The sequence below is a fragment of the Alosa pseudoharengus genome, unplaced genomic scaffold (genome assembly GCF_046254945.1).
Source record: "Alosa pseudoharengus isolate Yale_2024_CS ecotype anadromous, Long Island Sound unplaced genomic scaffold, YU_APseudo_1.1 YU_APseudo_1.1_scf_4, whole genome shotgun sequence".
Classification (NCBI taxonomy): Eukaryota; Metazoa; Chordata; class Actinopteri; order Clupeiformes; family Clupeidae; genus Alosa; species Alosa pseudoharengus.
The window spans coordinates 11,908,568-11,928,206 of NW_027468774.1; the positions used below are offsets into that span (position 1 = coordinate 11,908,568).

The 19,639-nt window shown below is 42.2% G+C and overlaps 1 protein-coding gene across 7 annotated transcripts; it reads left to right on the forward strand.

The window, feature by feature from the left end:
- The first annotated feature begins 9,374 nt into the window (after positions 1-9,374).
- smarce1 (SWI/SNF related BAF chromatin remodeling complex subunit E1) lies at positions 9,375-19,339 on the forward strand. Of its 7 annotated transcripts, none has more exons than XM_076264842.1 (11): positions 9,375-9,430; positions 10,541-10,597; positions 10,862-10,905; positions 11,506-11,610; positions 12,421-12,513; positions 12,897-13,028; positions 13,863-14,034; positions 14,956-15,128; positions 15,291-15,392; positions 15,772-16,072; positions 17,981-19,339. In XM_076264842.1, the coding sequence occupies exons 2-11, from the start codon at positions 10,591-10,593 to the stop codon at positions 18,343-18,345; spliced, it is 1,494 nt and encodes a 497-aa protein (XP_076120957.1). In that variant the 5' UTR covers positions 9,375-9,430; positions 10,541-10,590; the 3' UTR covers positions 18,346-19,339. The 7 variants fall into 7 exon arrangements, with proteins under 7 accessions (XP_076120957.1, XP_076120962.1, XP_076120964.1 ...); XM_076264847.1 differs by having other exon boundaries at positions 9,376-9,430; positions 12,421-12,501; XM_076264846.1 differs by having other exon boundaries at positions 9,378-9,430; positions 11,506-11,604.
- The last annotated feature ends 300 nt before the right edge of the window (positions 19,340-19,639 follow it).

A 19,639-nucleotide genomic window follows, 5' to 3' on the forward strand; every position in this document is an offset into this window, starting at 1 on the left:
CAAATGTTGCATCTAGGTTAGCCTACGTCTGTCAATCTGAACCTGACACAACAAGAACAGGTGGTCAAAGCATTCTGTTGAACGGTTTTTATTATTGATGGAGAAGGTAATGTTTTATTTGCAAATACTGTGCACGAGTGGTCACAGGGAACACTGTATCCTATTTTTCATGTAGGCCTAATGAATGCAATGTGTTCATCCATGGAGCATGTTGAATGGCTACACTGAAAAATCTCGATGAGGACATTATTTGTTGTGATGTCATGAGGCAAAAGGTGAATGACACAGCACCTTAAAGCTTATTAGGCTGTCTGAAAGCACATCAAGCCCACATGACTAAAGACAAGCCTGGTGCATTTTCAGCCAAGAATGTGAACATACTTTGTGCTGTAAAAGCTACTGTGTATAACTAGCAGTCTTCCACACTGTCTTAACAATAGGCTAACAACAAGCTAAACTAGAACAATGTAACATTTTGTGCAAAAGACACATATTTTAAATACACCTGCAAAGTAATATAAGGAACATCAGGCATACAATTTTATTACGATTTGTATTTATAAAGATATGACTGAAATACTTACAGCACCTACAGCAGTGAATAAAACCTGTGCAATTTGACAATTCAGATATGGATCATTTCAGTCAAGCACACAAAAAAAAGTCTTCAGCTCACATCTTCATTGTAAGATAATTTAGAAACAGGGTGACAATATTCTTATCTTTAATGATAATCGTGCTGATATTCCTAGATAGTCATATAATTGCTGCTTCCACTGGCGTTAACTTCCCCGCAGCTTAGAGAAACCAAATGTATATAAAATATGACTAGTAAGACCTGGGAAAGAACAGCCCACAGCTGCTGTGCTTTGTGCAGCAAGGGGTGGGACTTCCTTAGAACTGATGATGATGGGGCAAACATTTTCATCACACCTTTAAAGTGCTTCAATGAATTAAAATACTGGTACAATAGCATCAACAGGGACACCATGCCATTACTTTTCACTCTCACAATATTGCTGATTATATTGCTAATTATAACAACAGTCTTGGGTATTTATTGTATGACTGATATTGTATGTTGCAGTGGCACCCCCAGAAAATTTTAACAGGGTGGCCAGATGAGGCCATTGCTGTCGTCACATCCCATGTCATGAACTGTTGTGAATTTACATATTTAAAGGAAAATTCCGGTATTTAGCACTTTGAGTCCCTTTTCTGGTTTGTTTTGGATGAACTAGAGTGGTGGACAGACATTTTGACGATTGGTCCTGTCTCGACTTTTCTGACTAGTTTTGAATCGCCTTTACGGCTTCAGAGTGGCTGCCTAACAGGCATGCACAAACATGTCCTTAAAACAACCCTAACATTCGTTTTCAAAACTGTGCAACTCACCGACTGGTTAGTGGTGTTCGTTGATTATTAAAATCAAATATATCGGCGCAATGTATGATTTCCAGCCGTCTTATTTGCTAATGTGGAACTATTTTTTCAGACAACCGCGTGTAAACTTCCGCTCAATATTTAAGCCTGAAGCATAGACGGTGGCGCAGTAATATCAACGTGCAATGAGTCTTCTAACAGAAATCAATGGGATTTTACAAAATGGCAAATAAAATACGACTGAAACTGTATTTCAGGAACATCAACCAACACCGCTAACCACTCGGTGAGTTGCACAGTTTTGAAAACGAACGTTAAGGGTTTAGTTCATCCAAAACAAACCAGAAAAGGGACTCAAAGTGCTAAATACCGGAATTGTCCTTTAAATTAATAGTAAACACTGTAAAATATAACATATAAGTGTTTTCAGTGTAATTTTTACTGTTAAGCTCTTATCTTGATCATTGGGCCATTTATGAAGAGTTTGATTCCAAAACCCTATTCTCCATTGTAATGCATTTTTTGTGCATCTTTTTTATTATTATTTTGTTTTCAAGTAATTTCAGTGGAACTGTAATTGGGTCATTATTATTTGATTTATTTTGATTTGACTTTTGATTCTTTGATATAGAAACCAAGTTCATTATTTTGGGCTGCTACTTATTCCAATTCCATGCTCCAATTTGGAAACCATGTAGAAATGTACTGCAATTACTCTGGAATGGCTTACTATACAGAGGAATGCTTCATATTGTCATGTCTGGTGAGGTGCTGTTTATTGATATATGGTTTTCCATGTGTTGAATGAAGCGTTCATGAGATATACCACTAAGATGGGTGGAGATGGACGAAGCAGAATGGAAATATGATGAAATGTCATGTATATCCACATTCATTTCCCTGCAAACCGTTTATCACAGCACCTAGCCGCTATATCATTGGAAAGCTCTGCTGTTTTGCATGATATCTGTTTGATTTATGTGTGATAAAGCACTTCAACAGAGAATAATGGGTGTGAATTTGGACGCATTGCTGGGCAATTCCATGCAAAACTGTCACATCCATAACGCCAACTAAATACCATGGCATTGTGTTGCCGTTATGGATGTGACAGTTTTGCATGGAATTGCCCTGCTATATATATATATTTTTTTTTGGGGGGGGGGCTTTTCATCATCTTAGGGTGGCTTCAGCCCACCCAAAATAGGCCTAACGACGCCCCTGATTTGCATTTAACAATAACCCTGACTAAAATTGTCTTTCTTTAAATATTAAACAAACTTCAGTTCTTGGGCTGTCGCTGTCCAATTTGCCCTCATATAATAAGAAAATTATTTACACCAGTGACCGACGCTGATTGCATACTTTATATTAAAAAGGTCAAAACATACACAGATTCACACTCAGTTTCTACAAAGTGGGTCAGTGGAACATCAGACATTAATAAACATCAGATATAGCTTGGGCTGGCAAAACAGCAGGCTATTGGTACAGATCAGCAGTACAGGCAACTTTACAGCCCAAAAGGGTTTCTTCATCTGCGCAGGCACACAAATCATGTCACAGATTAATATGGTCAACACGGAGCTTCGGCCCCAGCTGTGGCGCAACTGGCTGGGGCACCTGCACCGTGCACCGTACGCCGGCGACCCGGGTTCGACCCGTGGTCCTTTCCAGATCCCACCCCTGCACTCTCTCCGCTTCCTGTCACTTTCACCGATTATTAAGCATATTTATTAGGCATAAAAAGCCCAAAAAAATATACTTAAAATATACTTTAAAAAAAAAAGAAATATGGTCAACACAACATTCCGGGGATGGCCATCATTATTTCTGGCACAAATGCAGAAAATGAGCAATGTACCATGGCAGTATTATATAGAGAGGGCTGATGGCTGATGCAATAGCTAATTCTGCCAAAAATACACTCAGTTGGCTGCTGCCATCTTAAAAAATGGCGTACAACTTGTGGTCACTCCTGCCAACATTTTCAACAAGCCAATTAGGTGCCACATTAACGAAAGCCACAAATGATGTTGTCCATGTGGCTGATCCTTCCAGCAGGACATTGCCAACTCAGTTCAGAGTCTTGCTGTATACATTGTGGGCAACCGTGGCCCACTGGTTAGCACTCTTGACTTGTAACCGGAGGGTTGCCGGTTCGAGCCCTGACCAGTGGGCCGCGGCTGAAGTGCTCTTGAGCAAGGCACCTAACCCCTCACTGCTCCCCAAGCGCCGCCATTGTAGGAGGCAGCTCACTGCACCGGGATTAGTGTGTGCTTCACCTCACTGTGTGTTCACTGTGTGCTGTTTGTGTTTCACTAATTCACCGATTGGGTTAAATGCAGAGACCAAATTTCCCTCACGGGATCAAAAAAGTATATATACTTATATACTTATACTTATTTATCTTCATACTCTTCCCCTTAGCTTGAGATCAAGCTTTGCACAGACCGATATTCATTATCACTTTGGAGCAGGCCACCCTCCTCAAGAGTAATGGACAGGAGTGAAGCAGGCTCTACAAACCAACTGCCGTGCACAGTCCTTCTCCTCCTCAATGCCCTGCACAGTCCCATTCGGGTGCTCACTCTCTGTCCTAGCCTGGAAAATCCTGACCCTGGTAATCTAGAAAGATTAAGGGTCTGGCCACGAACAATGTAAATGGCCCAACTTGAGGGGCGGCACCAAGCATTTGAAAATCTCACTGCACGCAATTGGATAACACTACGACCAATGTTTACTGACCTCCAACGTTGCAGCACTGTCTTCATCAGTTTAGCTCGCCTCTGACCCGCCTATATCAGATACGCCGATTTGATTGGTTCCCCGGGATGCAAGGGGTAAAAGTAACGTGCATCATTGCCTCATTGCCAGAGTGTCTCGCATAGAGACAATTCCATTGTGCTCTCGCGAGAACTCTGTATTTCCAGGGTATCTCTGTCCCATGGGTTTCACAAAACTCCTGTTAGCATCCTCAGTGGCAGTGCAGGGCTCATTTACACCTAGGGCCCGGGGACGGCATTCTGCAGCCTATTTTTGCCTCTCGTTTCGTTTTTCCATGTATTTTGTTATCCTGAAATATTGTGATAATTTCATGTGATATCTTGTAAAAATGTGGAAATATCATATCTTGAAATAACATGATATTTCCACGTTATAACGTGAAAATATCATCATCTTGAAATTACGTGATAATTTCATGTAATAATGTGATACATATCTTGTTAAAACGTGAAAAAGATATTGTTATAACAAGAAACTTTTGACATAATTACGTGATAGGTCTACAGAGCCTTACGCTTCCACACAGTAGCCTAACAAAAGAATACTAAGATGCCATAGGCTAGAACACAAAGAATTGCAGCCTACATGTACATGCTCTAACACAGGGGTCTCAAACTCAAATGAGCTGGGGGCCACTTCTGCCAACGTCATCTGATTGGAGGGCCGATTGTTAAAGAATACAAAAAAGAATGGCTATTTCCTAAAATGCAATGGTTTTTTTTTTCAAATACTGTATTTTCAAATACAAAACTGCAAACAGAAAGTAATCGCTTTTATCTATTTTTAGACACCTGTGCTATAAAATAATGATAAATTAAATATAAATACAAATTATGAAAAGAAACAAAAAAGCATAACTTTTTTTTTCTCATAACTTATTTAAACCTGGCATATCAAAATGTCAAAAGGCCATGGCTTGAAAGTGGTCAGAGATAAAGTCTAAATGTAAAAATCTTTGAGTATAAACAAAAGTTTATGAAGGGGGTAAATTTACCCAGCTAATTTGCCACTGGATGGTAAGCACCTCAAATTATGCACCTTTCAGTAAATACTGGATGTTGAACTATTTGAGCAGGTTTACTTTCTTTTTGTCATATTACCCAAATAACAAATTAACAAGAAAACGGTAGGCCTAAGATGTAACAATAGTAAACTATTACTAGCTTGTTCCACAAACCGTTATTATAGGTCTACAATAAAGTAGCCTGGTCAAATCAGTTCCTATCGCGGGTGACTTTGTAGTTCTTCAGAGCTGTCTGTACCACGTCCATTACGGACACTATCATCACGATTACCACTGCAACCTCGAGCTATTTTGGGCATAGGGTCGAAATAAGCATGGTATGCTTAGTGGACACCGTCGTACGCAAAGACGCACCTCCAGACGCACCTTGTCAATAGACGATCGATCATAATATAATCTCCAAAAGGCAGATATTCTCCTTCAGAATCAGAATAGGTGAATAGCATAGCCTACCCAAGACTTCATCACACGTGAATGTTTTTTCAACATTTGGTGTAGGCCTATTTCTGCTTCAATTTGTGCACAACTATGGCCTGCATCGCTTCCGCGTCATTACAAACAAATGCACGTCTTCATGTTTCTCGCGTGTAGGCTAATACACTGTATTTCCTGAAAACGGTGTGCAGCGATTTTGGGCTTGAATCAAGCTCTGGATGTCTAGCAACTAGTGGAGGAGAGTACAAATGAGATTTGTTACCGTACTTGGATCTATCGTCTATTTTAATCAGTGTCATTGTTTGTCACAATTAAAAATACCCTCAAGGACCGAATTACATTATTATTTTGAAATAGGCCGCGGGCCGGAATTGGGCCGGGCGCGGGCCGGGAGTTTGAGACCCCTGCTCTAACAGGTAGTTGTTGCTGACCTGTCTGGTGCTAGTTCTTAAACTGCTGGTCGCCAAAAGTATGGGAGAGCTTTTGCTGTAACTATACAGATCACAACATGTAAATAGGAAAATGTTGGGAGTAGTTTTGTCGCCACAGACCTCTGAAGTTCACCTACAAAAGTAAACTGCCATCTTTTATGGAGTGAGGATTGTCTCAAAATGATTTAAATATATACTAATTTATATATAAATTAATAATATATAATTTCATAGACTGTATAAATAAGTCCATTTAGTCAGCGTACACAGATTTTTTTTATTTTTTTTTTTGGTGTGCACAGAGGTGTGCAGTAGGAATGTCTCAAAATTAAGTCATCGACATGAAAGCAAAAAGGAGATTCACAAATGCAGATTCCACATACAAAGTCAAGCATATTTATTTTCAAATCTCGAAAATATATTTACAAAGACACGTAGGCTATATTTATATAAATTTGTTTATTTATTTGTATGTCACATTTTTATATTTGTATTTTGTATTTGGATATTTATAAATGTATGTATATGTATATATATATCATTTTATATATATTTAAATCATTTTGAGACAATCCTCACTCCATAATCTTTTCCCATATAAGGAGATCCGGGTGTTAATTGAGCTTCCAAGTTGCATTGCAAGTTGCATTGCAAGTTTAGCCTAGAAATCTAGACGTGCCCCTAGCGGCAGCAAATTACATTTTAATGTGGGTCTGGCTCGTCAGGCTATTGCAAGTTAGCTCTGGGGCAAAAATCAAAAGATCACAGTATCCACTCCAAGACAGAGGACAAAAGTGTGTAGAGCAAAATGTCTGCATTTCTGATTTCTTCGTCCCTGCGAGAGTTTGACAGGTGCGATAATTCAAAATCTTTATTTCCCCATAAAATCTCAAGATACCGGATCTCCTTATATGGGCAAAGATGGTAGCTTTTTTGTAGACTTTTTAAAAGCAAATAATAATAAGTAATTCAAGTACAACAAACATGGCTCAAAACAATCCATGAGATATCAATCCATGTACAGGATCAGGTGTAATGTTTAAAAGGAGGAAGCAAAGAAAAAACAAAATAGAAAAAACAAAACACAACAGAGAAAAAATAAATACATAAAAGGGCTTTGTCATTAAATTATATTCTGTAACACTGTTCAAAAGTTGTATTGCTTTTTTAGATTTCATAGCTTTAAGGGCTTTTGTATAATAAAGGAAATAATTGAACCACTAAAAACCGAGTGGCCTTACATTTATGTATAAAGAATTTACAGAGAATAACACATTTACTAAGAGGTCATCATTATCATTCATAATAAAGAGTCCATATATAATGTCCTTTGAGTCAAAGTTACCTAAATAAAACATTTAGGACGGAGCCAATTAACCCTTAGAACCCTAAGCTGTTTTTAGGGCATTTTCACTACCTTTATTCATAAGGATTTATTCTGGTCATTGTAAGTGCCACACACATATATTATATATTGTTTTTTTCAGCAGAGTCTAGGCTATTCAGATCTGCCATCATTTCATGTATTTATACTAGCATTTTGATATATATTTTATATATATTTTATAAAAAGTGTATTATAAAAATTCTTATATTTCGACATGTATCTCACCACAGCAAGCTCACAGCTCTACATGCATTTCATGTGTGTGTAGGGCAGACTGTCCTGAATCGGGCAATATAATTGCCATGTTGGAGGGATACTCTGGGGCTGAGCAATTTACAGAAATAAGTGGTGTGTGATTTACGGAAATAAATGCCATTTTTTATGTAGTGATGAAAAATGACCTTTCTGCGCTCCATATCTGTGACACGAACTGATCTGACCTGATTTGACCCAAGGTTGCGTGTTAGCCTGAGTGCCTGTGTGTATGCAGTCATAATAATTCTCAACTTTTTACTGCATTGCCATGAACAAAGTAAAGGCAAAAAAGGTGTTTATTTGTTGAACAAATTGGGATGCAATGTGAGCCTTGAATTGGATGCCATGCAGGAATTTGCTACGATCTCAAAACCGGAATATGAACATGCTTTGCCATAGAGAAACACATGATAGCATTGGATTATAAACATGCTTTGCCACAAGAACAGACAAAAACGTGGGGTAAGTCCAGCTATATGAAGTTATTATTTTGCTGTCACTTCGTCTGTTTTATAACCCAGAAGGATGTACTTGGTATCAAATGATAGCTCATGGGTCCGCAAGTAATTCAAACGAGAGTAATGAGTGTGCAGCGTTGGTTTGTGTACATGACGTTATTATTTTGCAGTCACTTCGTCTGGTTTTATAAGCCAAAAGGGTCATAAAACTAGAGTAATGTGTGTGCAGGTGAACGCAGAGAAGTATAGACTGTAAATATGATGCAATTTGATTTAATTTCATGATTTTTTTAATTTTCATACTTGATCGTACAGACAAAGCCCCACTTCTGCTCTGTCGTGCAATAAAGGTTTCATCTCGCTGCGATGAACCGTTCCGGAGCAATGTAACAGAGAAGAAAGGGTGTGTTTTTTGACGCACTTTGCCTCAATCGGGTTCTAAGGGTTAAGGTAAAGAGGTGTACTTGGGTTTTTTCAGAGCCCATCCAGAGAATGTCTAATAAGGGGAGAACCTTCACTCTCGGAACTCTTCCGGTGTGGTACTGCATCAAGGGGCGCTCACGGGCAAGTCCAGAATGAATGGAGGTCTATGGAGCTGTACCCCTCAAAATCCACTTTTCTCGGGATATAATTTTTTTTCAAGTAATTTGAATATTGTATTCGAACGGGGAGGCAAAGACAATACACTTGGTTGAGTATTATATTTTTTAAAGTCACTTAATTGTTCTAAAAAGCCTTTCAAACGTGCCAATGACGTCATTCATTAGCATGATCATAGCATAGCATAGCATCAATGCTAGCGTGTTATGGGCAACAACGACCCAACCTGTAAGAAAACGAAAGGACATGACTCCCGGATTATTTCACTTTTGATTGAAAATCCATATCCATTTTGCGAAAAATAAAATAAAATCTGAGGGTTTCAGTTGTTAAATAGGTGAAAACAACAAATGTAGCCATGTAGCTCCATAGGACCCCATGTATTTTGGACTCGCCCGCGATCGCCATCTAGGTGAACTCTGGTGAACTGCAGCCAAATTCGGTTTGTATGGGATTAATAGAGAGTGGGGAGGCTCTCCTTAGAAGGGCTCTGGCCCGTCTTATTAGACATTCTCTGTTTTTTTGGAGACGAACTTCAGAGGCCTATCATTTCTTTTAACTCCAGAACACACGGTGGCAGTATTTCACGGGATGGCTAGTTGTCTGTTAACTTCGAAAACCATAGACTTAAGATTAGCGCTGGCGCTGGGAGGGAACAAAGGATATCAGGGTGAGCGTTGACACACATTTTCGAATTTTTTATCAAAACTTCATAAACGCAGGATACTGTGTATACATAAACTCACACATGTTGTGACACGACAATCGTTTAATGGATTTGTTTTGCGGAAAGTAAGCCTATGTTCTATCTATAGGGCTACAGTTTGCACAGTTTAAGAGGGTCAACATGGCGAGTAAGCACTCGGCGTTGGCCTAGCGTTAAGTTAGCTATCGTTACCTACCAGTAATGTAGGTCGAAGATGTTTGGAGTTTTTTTGTTTTTGAACTTATATGGAGTTAACTAACTCATTCATGTTGTTGATGTAGCTAAACATCCACTTTGAACATGTAATGTGCTTTCAACCATTTGCCGGTTGGATCCGCAAGGGCACGCTAATTTATTTCAGTGGCCTAACGTTATCTCAACCATTGCAGCGCTAACGCTAGATAGCTAGCCAAGTTAGCTAGAGATAAGCTAATGAGTGAAGGAAAAGAGTTTATTCGTAATATTAACCTTGCCTTTTTACACTTTTCCTGTATGGCGTGTCCATACATTCATCCGCTAATTGCATGAATATCTATAATTATGCGAAGTGTTAATGATTGCTTAAGGATTTCTTTTTGTTTGGTGAGGCCACGGATTGTTTAATTCACCGTTAACTTAGCTATCGGTTATCATAACGTTAACTTAGATAGGATAGCCTAATTAATGTTAACATAGTAAAGTCTCATTTACATCGGTGAGTGTTAAGTGTTCATTTGTGTTGGTTTATGTTCAATATACACATTGTTAAAAGACTGGTAATTTTCTCGACGGCAAGAAGAGGACCTGAAGAATAGCGTTTGATAACAGAGCGAGATCACAAATTTAAATCTAACGTTAGGCTAATTCTCCATAAAGTTAGCTCATTCTCTAAAAAATGGCTCATTCTGCCAAGTGTCAGAATGTCCTTGTAAAGTCTTACTCATCAATGTAATGCATGAAAGTGAAATTGCCGAATATACCGAATCATTTGTTTTAGTATTGTCTCGGTTATTTTCTAATTTCTGATGAAACGGTATAACTGTTAGCTTTATGAATTGTGGTTTAACTCACTGTTGTTGTTTTCCCCCGGGTCAGAGCAGAACCAATGAAGAGGATAGCCTGACTTCCTCAACACCTCTGACAACATGTCAAGTAAGAATCCATGGTTTAAAGATAAGATATTGTCGTCTTTTGTAGTGTGGACAAGCACTTTTATAAAACGATGGCTATAACTGTCAATTTTGATACAGTGTTCTTACATGACAAATGCTGCTATAGTTGTCAATGCTAGTATGTATAGTATGTTTCCACACTAATTGTACATCTGCATCACACTACATTAACTTCTGAAAGCTCCAGGTCTTTAAACTATTACATGGAAAATGTTCTAATGTGTCTCTCCATCTTTCAATGCAGAACGGCCATCCTATGCCCCTCCCCCTGCCCCAGCCCCTACCACAGTAAGTATGGCGCAGTGCACCGTTCGCCATTCCTCATCACCTCCATCCCAGATTCTGAGGGGTACACAAGGCAGCAAGAGGTGTGAGGGTTGGAAGGCAGAGCTCACTGACAGCCCCCCCCCTACCCCCCGTCTGTTTTGTCCTTTCCCTTGTGGCCATGTTCTGTAGGCTGATATCCGCAACCCCCTCTCACCCCCATCATATTGGCTGACTGCACTTGACATGTGCTTGAGGTGTGTTTAGAATGATGGCGCTTTTCTGCAAAGCATGGCTGCAGAAAAGCACAACTGGTTCAGCCTTCTCACTAATCACTTGCTGATGAATTGTGGTCCTGAGACTTACCTGTCAGCCCTCAAACTCCCCTCCCCTCCCCCATCATCTTTCATTTTTGTTTGTTTTTCTGTGTTGCCATTAAGAAAGGGTCTGTAATAGCAATGTATGCTGCTATGGAGTAAATGCTTTGGCATGTTTTTATGCAGCCCACGAATGTGGGGAAAAAACAAACAAACAGCAAGATAGCCCTCTCATTTTCTTTTTGTCCCTGCCTCCCCTTGTTTGTGTCATTTCTCATTCGTGTTTTGTCTCATTTGTCTCCATCAGCAATTGCCCACCACCCCAGGCTTTGTGGGGTACAACCCATACAGCCATCTGGCCTACAACAACTACAGGCTGGGAGGGAACTCCGGCGGAAACAACAGGGTAATGGTAGGACTGGCGTCAGGCCGGGCTAGCGTGACAGCTGAGAGTATTGACCTCTCTAGTCTAGATCAAATTAAACCTGACACTCAATCGAACCACTACACGGTTGCTTAGATTCTAGTGTCTCAATTGGTGAAAAGCTGATTTTAACACGTAGAGGCGTTGGTTGTTTTTTAGGTCACCGGTAGAACCTCTAGTTGTCCATAGTAGCTCCATAATCCCCTTCACTCCTCTGATGAGCAATCACTCAGCCACAAGCTTGTTGTTATGTGCGGCGGTATCTGGGTTGGGAGTGAAAGCTCCCAATTTACTTAAAAGGTGATTGTTTCTCAGAGGCGTAGCTCTCACCCCCCTCCCCTCTTTGCCACATTTCATATCTTCATTAAGCCCAAAAGCAAATGCCAGTCAATTGCATGGCTACTGACGCCTGGTACCGTTCCCTGGCATTATACTTTTGTGTTATGCTACGACTCCTCATATCCGTGGGGCGGAGCTGTCCTGCCAGTCGTGGCGAATGAAATGTCCGCCACATGTTCAGAGGCATCTCTTGGAGTGCTGGGAGGACACCAAACCTGCATGTGTATGATTAGTCGAGGGAATTTACAGAAAAAAACCTGAATGCCTTTTCCTCTTTGTGTAGCTCCTATCTCTAGAACAAGATCTCACACACCATTGTCACTTTGAGTTTTGCTACTTCCTCCCTTATTGCCTCTTCTCCTCATAGTGTCGTAACACTGTGTGTCTTAACTTTGGGCTCTTAATGTCTGTTGACCTTTGACCTCTGTTTGTTGGCCTTTCTCTCCCCCTTCTCTGCAGAATTCCTCAGGGATCACCGTTCCCAAGCCTCCCAAACCGCCAGACAAGCCCCTGATGCCATACATGCGGTACAGCCGGAAGGTAAGCAGGAAGGTAAGACACCCACGGTGTCTGCTTTTACTGCTTGTGATCTGGAAGGACTCCCATCTCAAAGGGTCATCTCACCCAGAACCGGATATTTTTATAAGAGGAGTGGGAGTAGGGGGGGGGGGGGTGATGCCCCCACCCACCATCTTTAATTTTGCTTTTCCTTCTCCAGGTTGGAATGAGCTGAATGGTCAATCCTGGAGTTCATTTTGATCAAGTGTTGCTATCTTTGACATTTCTGTACCTCTGGTCTCTCGTGACAGATAACAGAATGGAATTGAAATCTCCTTCCAGGCCGTAAACAAAAGAAAGAAATGGTCCAGGATGTTTTAAGCCATTCGATGTGATGTGGAATGGACTAGTTTCTAATGGATGTCTGTTTACTTAAGGTGTGGGACCAGGTGAAGGCCTCTAATCCTGATCTGAAGCTATGGGAGATTGGGAAGATCATTGGTGGTATGTGGAGAGACCTTTCTGATGAGGAGAAGCAGGACTACTTGAACGAGTACGAAGCAGAAAAGGTTTGTTTCACAGATGGTCTTTGTGAATTGCCAACTCGGGCAGAAAATCTTCACATAGCCGTGTTAACTTGGAATGCACCTTTTCCTTGGGTATCACAAATAAAACTGCTGTTTGTGGGCAATGTTAATCCTTCCATCTGTTCTGGATAATTATGCAGTTTTTAGTTGTTCATCTGTGCAAGTCCCTTTAAAGCAGATGCCACCCATTTTGAGAGACAAGAGTACTTCTCATTTAGATCCAAAGGAATATATACGACAGAATATATATATATATATAACACAGCAAGTACTATTAAAATAGTGGGGAAAATGCCCTTTGTGAATGATCCAAGCTCCTATTGAGCATGCATGCCATATGCATCTCCTTACTTTCGTTTTTACTATTGTTATTATAAAGCATTCTACTTCTATCACTGTACCTTTGCAGTAACAGCAGGCTCTACACTGTAAGGTTGCTAATGAACTAGAGTGAGATGGTGAACACGGTAGGTGTCAGTGGTGTCATATACATGTATATGCTATTGACTAGTTAATTAAAATGTCCGCCTGCAACCCTCTTTTTTTTTAACATTATACAGCAATCTGTGTAGCGACAGTTAGCATATTTATAAGCATCCCTTTAATGTGACTAAGAGTTTTATGAGGCTGCAAAAAGACTCAACAGCTGTAGGAGAAAAACAAACAATAATTTGAACTTCTCGAGCAGCAATCATGTTTGCGCCCCAAGTATCTCTGGGTTCGTTTGCCTTTGATCTCAGCCAGTTGGTCCATTTGGAGGTTTTTTGCAGTGTTTTGATATTCCACTCTGACTTGGCGTGCCCTCTTGCTCTCCAGATTGAGTACAATGACTCCTTGAAGGCCTACCACAACTCCCCCGCGTACTTGGCCTACGTCAATGCCAAGAACCGGGCCGAGGCGGCGCTGGAAGAGGAGAACCGACAGAGACAGTCTCGCCTGGACAAAGGGGAGCCCTACATGAGCATCCAGCCCGCGGAGGACCCCGATGGTTAGTGTTTTATCTGCGCCTGTCAGTCTGTCCCGCTCGTTTCCTCTCTGTCCCCTGCACCGCAGTGCTCTCTGAGATAACCGAAGGACGTCCACACACACGCTAATCCCATGGGCTTTCTGCTGTGTGGCAGGCAGCTGAGTGGCCCGATCGCAGACTTGTGCGAATTCTCCTTGCTGACATTCTCGTATCTAAAGCATTCCCCGATCCTCCTGATGGAAGGTATTCTCTGTGCTGTCCAGAGTTTACATTGACAGAGAGCATACAGGCCTCACTTGACCCCGTGTGCAGCATGTAGCAGGGCTAATTCTCTCGACCACTGGTCTTTTTAGGCCTAACGGTGAAGATAAAGAAATACTGTACACTGAAATATGTGTGTCCTCCCCCCTCCTCAACACATAAACTAAATTATATGACTGTGATGAATCATATCAACAACTGTGTGGAAAATCTCTCAACCCACTACGTAACGTTTAGTCATCCTGAATGATACTCGCATCTAGTTGGTTGTGTCGGATTTCTCTACAGCATGTAATCAGCAGCCCATCTCCGCTGGCAACAGCTTGTGAGTCGGTGTGTCATTTTTTATTTCCTGAGTGATGCACTCACAGAAATGTACGTGCCCCTCCACCGCCACCGCCACTCTCTCCCCCCCCCCTTGCTTACTTCGTCAAAATAATGTCCTGGTTGGAGTTGGGCTCAGGGCTGGATGTGCCGTTATACTTACAAATTACCTTATTTCGTCTTCTTCAATCCTCTGCCCTCATACCCACACACGGGAAAAGCGAAAAGTGACATTGTTGAGCCGGTTGCAGTTAGTAATTCAGTCCAATGTGAATAGAGATTGGGAACTAAATTACAGTTGACGGGTCCTTTCTAATCTCATCATCATCATCTGTCCCACCCCCCCACCCCCCCCAGACTACGACGATGGTTTCTCCATGAAGCACACAGCGGCAGCCCGTTTCCAGAGAAACCACCGCCTCATCAGTGACATCCTCAGCGAAATTGTCGTGCCAGACGTCCGCTCGGTTGTCACAACGGCTCGTATGCAGGTCCTCAAGCGCCAGGTCCAGTCCCTCATGGTGCACCAGGTAAACACACACACACACACACACACACACACACACAAACAAACCGTTTATGCCGTTGACTAAGATGTCACACCGCGTCTCTAATAATAACCCTCTCCATCATGCCAAATACAGTAATTGCCTGTGACTGCTATAAATGCCTCCATTCTCTCCCCCTCTCAGAGGAAGCTGGAAGCCGAGCTGCTGCAAATCGAGGACCGACACCAGGACAAAAAGAGAAGGTTCCTGGAGACCACTGAGTCTTTCAACACTGAACTCAAACGGGTATGCACAGTGAGTCCGTCTTGGCACACAAGACATTGGCACAACACGACTGACCTATTTTCTCCACTTTCCCTCTTTGCAGCTTTGAGTTCAGATACTCATTGACTCTGAGACTAACTGCTCACTGCCCTCTGACATACATTCACTTCTTGAATATAATCCCAGTTAGCTGAACTGCGAGTGACTTGGAGGGCCGAGTCCCCCTGAGTCAAATAGTTGCTCGTAGTCTTTCCTGTAATGCAATGTGTGCACTACTTTGACTGCTTGCACAGCAGAGTCCTTGATTTTGATTGAACACGTTTCTGCACCTGTTCACAAATGTTTGGTTTGGTTTGATTTGTAATCTTTGCCCGTCGCCGCGCTTCCTGCTGCCCTGCAGCTGTGCGGTCTGAAGGTGGAGGTGGACATGGAGAAGCTGGCGGCGGAGATGGCGGCGGCCGAGGAGGCAGCGCGTCGTCGGGCAGAGGAGCGGGAGAAGGAGGCTGCCGAGCAGGCGGAGAAAGCCGCGGCGGCGGCCGCTGCAGCCGCCGCCCAGCAGCAGGAGCAGCAACAACAACAACAACAGCAGGCTGCGGCCGCCTCCACAGCCTCCACGGCCTCCACTCCACAAGCCAACTCTACCCCTGAGCAGAGCCCTGGCAGCAAGGAGGCCGAGGACAAGCCAACACCCATGGAGACAGGTGGGGTGCACCACCACAGCTCATATTACAGTGATTAACACTATAGGGCGGGGCTATTCAATTAGTTTGTAATTGGGGCCAGTTCATGAAAAGCATCACAACTGAGGGGCCGGAGAATTGCGGCTTGAAATATGAGTAATCACATTACAGCTGTAGATACAATGAAGTACAACAGCAGCAATATGGGTGTTCAAATGTTGTTGTTATGCATGTACAAAATACATCTTTAACTGGTTGTTGATATTGAATGGGCTAATATGGAATGAAATCTGTAATAAGATAACAGTAACTGCCAAGATCCAAGATTTCCAGTGAGTACAAACAGGATTCAAACACTGTTCAGGTGAATTAAATGTGTAATCAGTCGCATATGTAGCTCTTCTGACGTATAGGCCTACTTGTTACATTTGACGTTCCCACCATTTAAATGAGATGACCGTGACCTAGATTTTTTTTAGCAGTGGGGGCAGGCCAGTCATAATAGCCTAATAATAACTAGGGGGTCCGGGGTTTTTTTCTTTTCTGGTTGCTAATCACACTATTTTAACATGTTTTGAGAGGGACAGGCCCATCTTTTTTCTGACGTACATCACGTTACCCCATGCATTATATCAAATGTCACTGCTTGACTAAATGAAAAACATAGCCTACTGAACATGGGCATAGTTCACGATGACAATGAAAACGTTTAGCCTACTTGTTTTCTGACAGAAATTACGTTTTATGCCAACATATTGTAGAAACACAACCACGGCCTTTATTTGGTGAACGGAGGTGCAAATCATCTCCTTCACTTTCTTTGGTTATTATATAGTCTACGATTCACTTTAACCACAAAACGTTTTGCCGTCGCCACATTTACAAATGCAATTAACCTTCGTTAGGCTATCGGTGATACTTTTGCAAATTCGCAATCGCAATTGAGTGCGCATTTAATGTGACATGACACATGATTTCCAAGAGGCCTTTGGCTCATTTCTGACTTCACTAGACTATTATTGCATTATGTTGTAAGACGTGAAGAAATGAAGGACAACGGCAATAGCCTACGCACAAATTCATCATTCACTAAATGGACACAGAGAGACTCCACGTTTTTCTTTCGCTATCGTTGCGAAAAAAATAGCCAGGCTACTATATAGAAATACTTTGAAATTCCGTTTGAGTCGGATCTGCTCCACCTTTCCACCAAGTTTTGCAGAAATTGTGCCCGTGGTTTTTTTGCGATATTGTTGACAGAAACTATTTGTGTGGTGCAACCTGTTAAATATTAGTTCATAAACTCCAATGTAGTGCCAGGTTAGGTTGAAACTAAACTAAGATGGAACTTACGTTCAACTTACGTACAAATGTAATGAATTGTAATGTAGTCTAACTTGTGCAATGGGCTGAGGGGCAGTGGCTGCAGGACTAAAGCGAGCGAGAGATGCAAGAGTGGAGAACAGCTCATGCGCTTGCTAGAGCTTACTTTTTTTTTTTTTAAAGGGCCAGTACAAATGACCTTGCAGGCCGCCAATTGAAGAGCCCTGCTATAGGGTGTTGTCTTTTAGCACAAACTTCATCCTGCATCGACAATTTGCTCATTTGTCTGTTCATTCATAACACTATCAGGAAGTGCAATACACTTTACTAATTCAAATGCATTAGCTTCAAAGGGAGACAGAGAGGACAATGTTAATACGACAGGGGTGTGTGTGTGTGTGTGTGTGTGTGTGTGTTTGGACCTCATAACTTTTCATCTCATTAGCCTGTGCCTAATTAGAACTTCAGGTTCCATCCCAGCAGTTTTATTTAGCATTTTGATCAATACATTAAAGCTTTTTAATTAGCGCATTATTAAAATACTCTGAGAGCCCCTGACGGATAGCAGAGCTGCATCTCCATGGTCTGCCTCTCTCGCCCTTGCAGATGAGGCCCCCAGCGAGGCTGCGGAGAGTCAGCCGGCCGAGGTGGCCGAGGAGAAGGCGTCCCCTGCCGCTGCCCCGGAGACCCCCACCCCCCCTGAGCCGCCGGCGGGGGAGGGGGCCACACTTGAGGGGACCAACGACAGCAACGCCTCGTCTGAGAGCAGCAGCAACAGCAGCAGCAGCGCCAGTGGTGGAGGCAGCACCTCAACCCCCACCACCACTATCACCACCACCACTAACAACAACAACAACAACAACAATGACACCACCACCACCCCCAACACCCCCCCTACTGGACCAGGAGAAGCCATCCCTCCACCTGAGCCTCCAGCACCCGAGGAACGGCCACCCCCACCCCTCCAATAACCTACAGACACACCCCTCCAATAACACCCCCCCCCCCCCCCACACACACACACACACACACACACACCCATCCCTCCAATAACCCACTCACACCCTTCCCTCCCTTTTCACAGCCAGCACCTCCTAACATCAGACCCCCCAAACTCTTTAACAAATGCCTTCTTTCAGTTGTCTCTTAACTTAAAGGTGCTCCTTCCTGCTTAAGTCTAGTGTGTACACGCACTGGTTTTATTGAACTTGATTAACAGGGACTAGTTAACAAATATCCAGCCAGAGCGAAAGTGTACTGAATATATGTCAGATGAAATTCCATTTTATTCTGTTCACGACATTCTTTAGCTTTATCAGACCTAGTCTCAACTATTTAACAGCTGGTGGTGCTGTCTTTAATTACCTATGGACACACCAGCCTTCTTATGTATGGGCTGTGCTGTGCTCCGCTCTCTACAGAAACAAGGCCCCTAACTGTTACAGGAAATGACAAATTTAGAGGTTAGGACCTGTGCCAACTGTCCAGGAAGTGACATCAGTGTACCTGCTGGTCTTGTGCTCTACATGACCCCTGTTCAGAAGGAGGGAGGGATGCTGGGCTTTTGCCAGGTGTTATCTACGCCTTTGTGGCATAGTCTGTTGTTGCCCCCCTCCCCTTCTTTATTTGTTTTTGACATGCTATATTTTGTTTTGTTGCCTCCTTTTTTTTATATATGATGAATTAGTGAAATGATAGTGTGTGTGTGGACTAGTTACCAACTATTTTACCAAAAAGCCCCAGCAAATGAACTGAGTATTTGACTTTTTTACCATCTGATATATCTACTGTAAGTAAAGGTTGATGGGAGATCTCTTTCATATCCTTTCACTCACTATATATTTCAGACTTCAAATGAATTCCTTTTAGATTTATTTGAATTGGAACTTTTAGCAAGCCTTTGTCACCCCTATAGTTTTTGTACTGTTAAACTATATTACTCCAATAAAGTAATTTCTATTGTGAGTTATGTCATCGTGTCTTGTTATTCAAACAGGAGATGGACTCTTCATTAACGTTCTTTAGGTCACATGAAGCATATGCATAGGCATAACTCAGTGTAAAGTATTTTCCAATAAGCACATGGTAAATTGAAGCAGAATTTCGCTAACAGGCGAAATCCAGCAACTCGATCGGTAACACATTAGCTGTCTCTGAGAGGGTGTGTTTTGATGTGATCCACCAATGGAACAGATATGTGTAGTGTGTCGCTTACATGTGGTCCCGGGCACCGGGCCATAAGCGCGGGCGCCTCAAAAGCGCACG

Excerpts from the sequence above, each read along its gene's own strand:
- smarce1 (XM_076264842.1), top strand. Across the intron at positions 12,514-12,896 it reads GCCGGAAGGTAAGCAGGAAG|GTGTGGGACCAGGTGAAGGC; the intron begins GTAAGACACCCA and ends TGTTTACTTAAG. Across the intron at positions 14,035-14,955 it reads GCCCGCGGAGGACCCCGATG|ACTACGACGATGGTTTCTCC; the intron begins GTTAGTGTTTTA and ends CACCCCCCCCAG.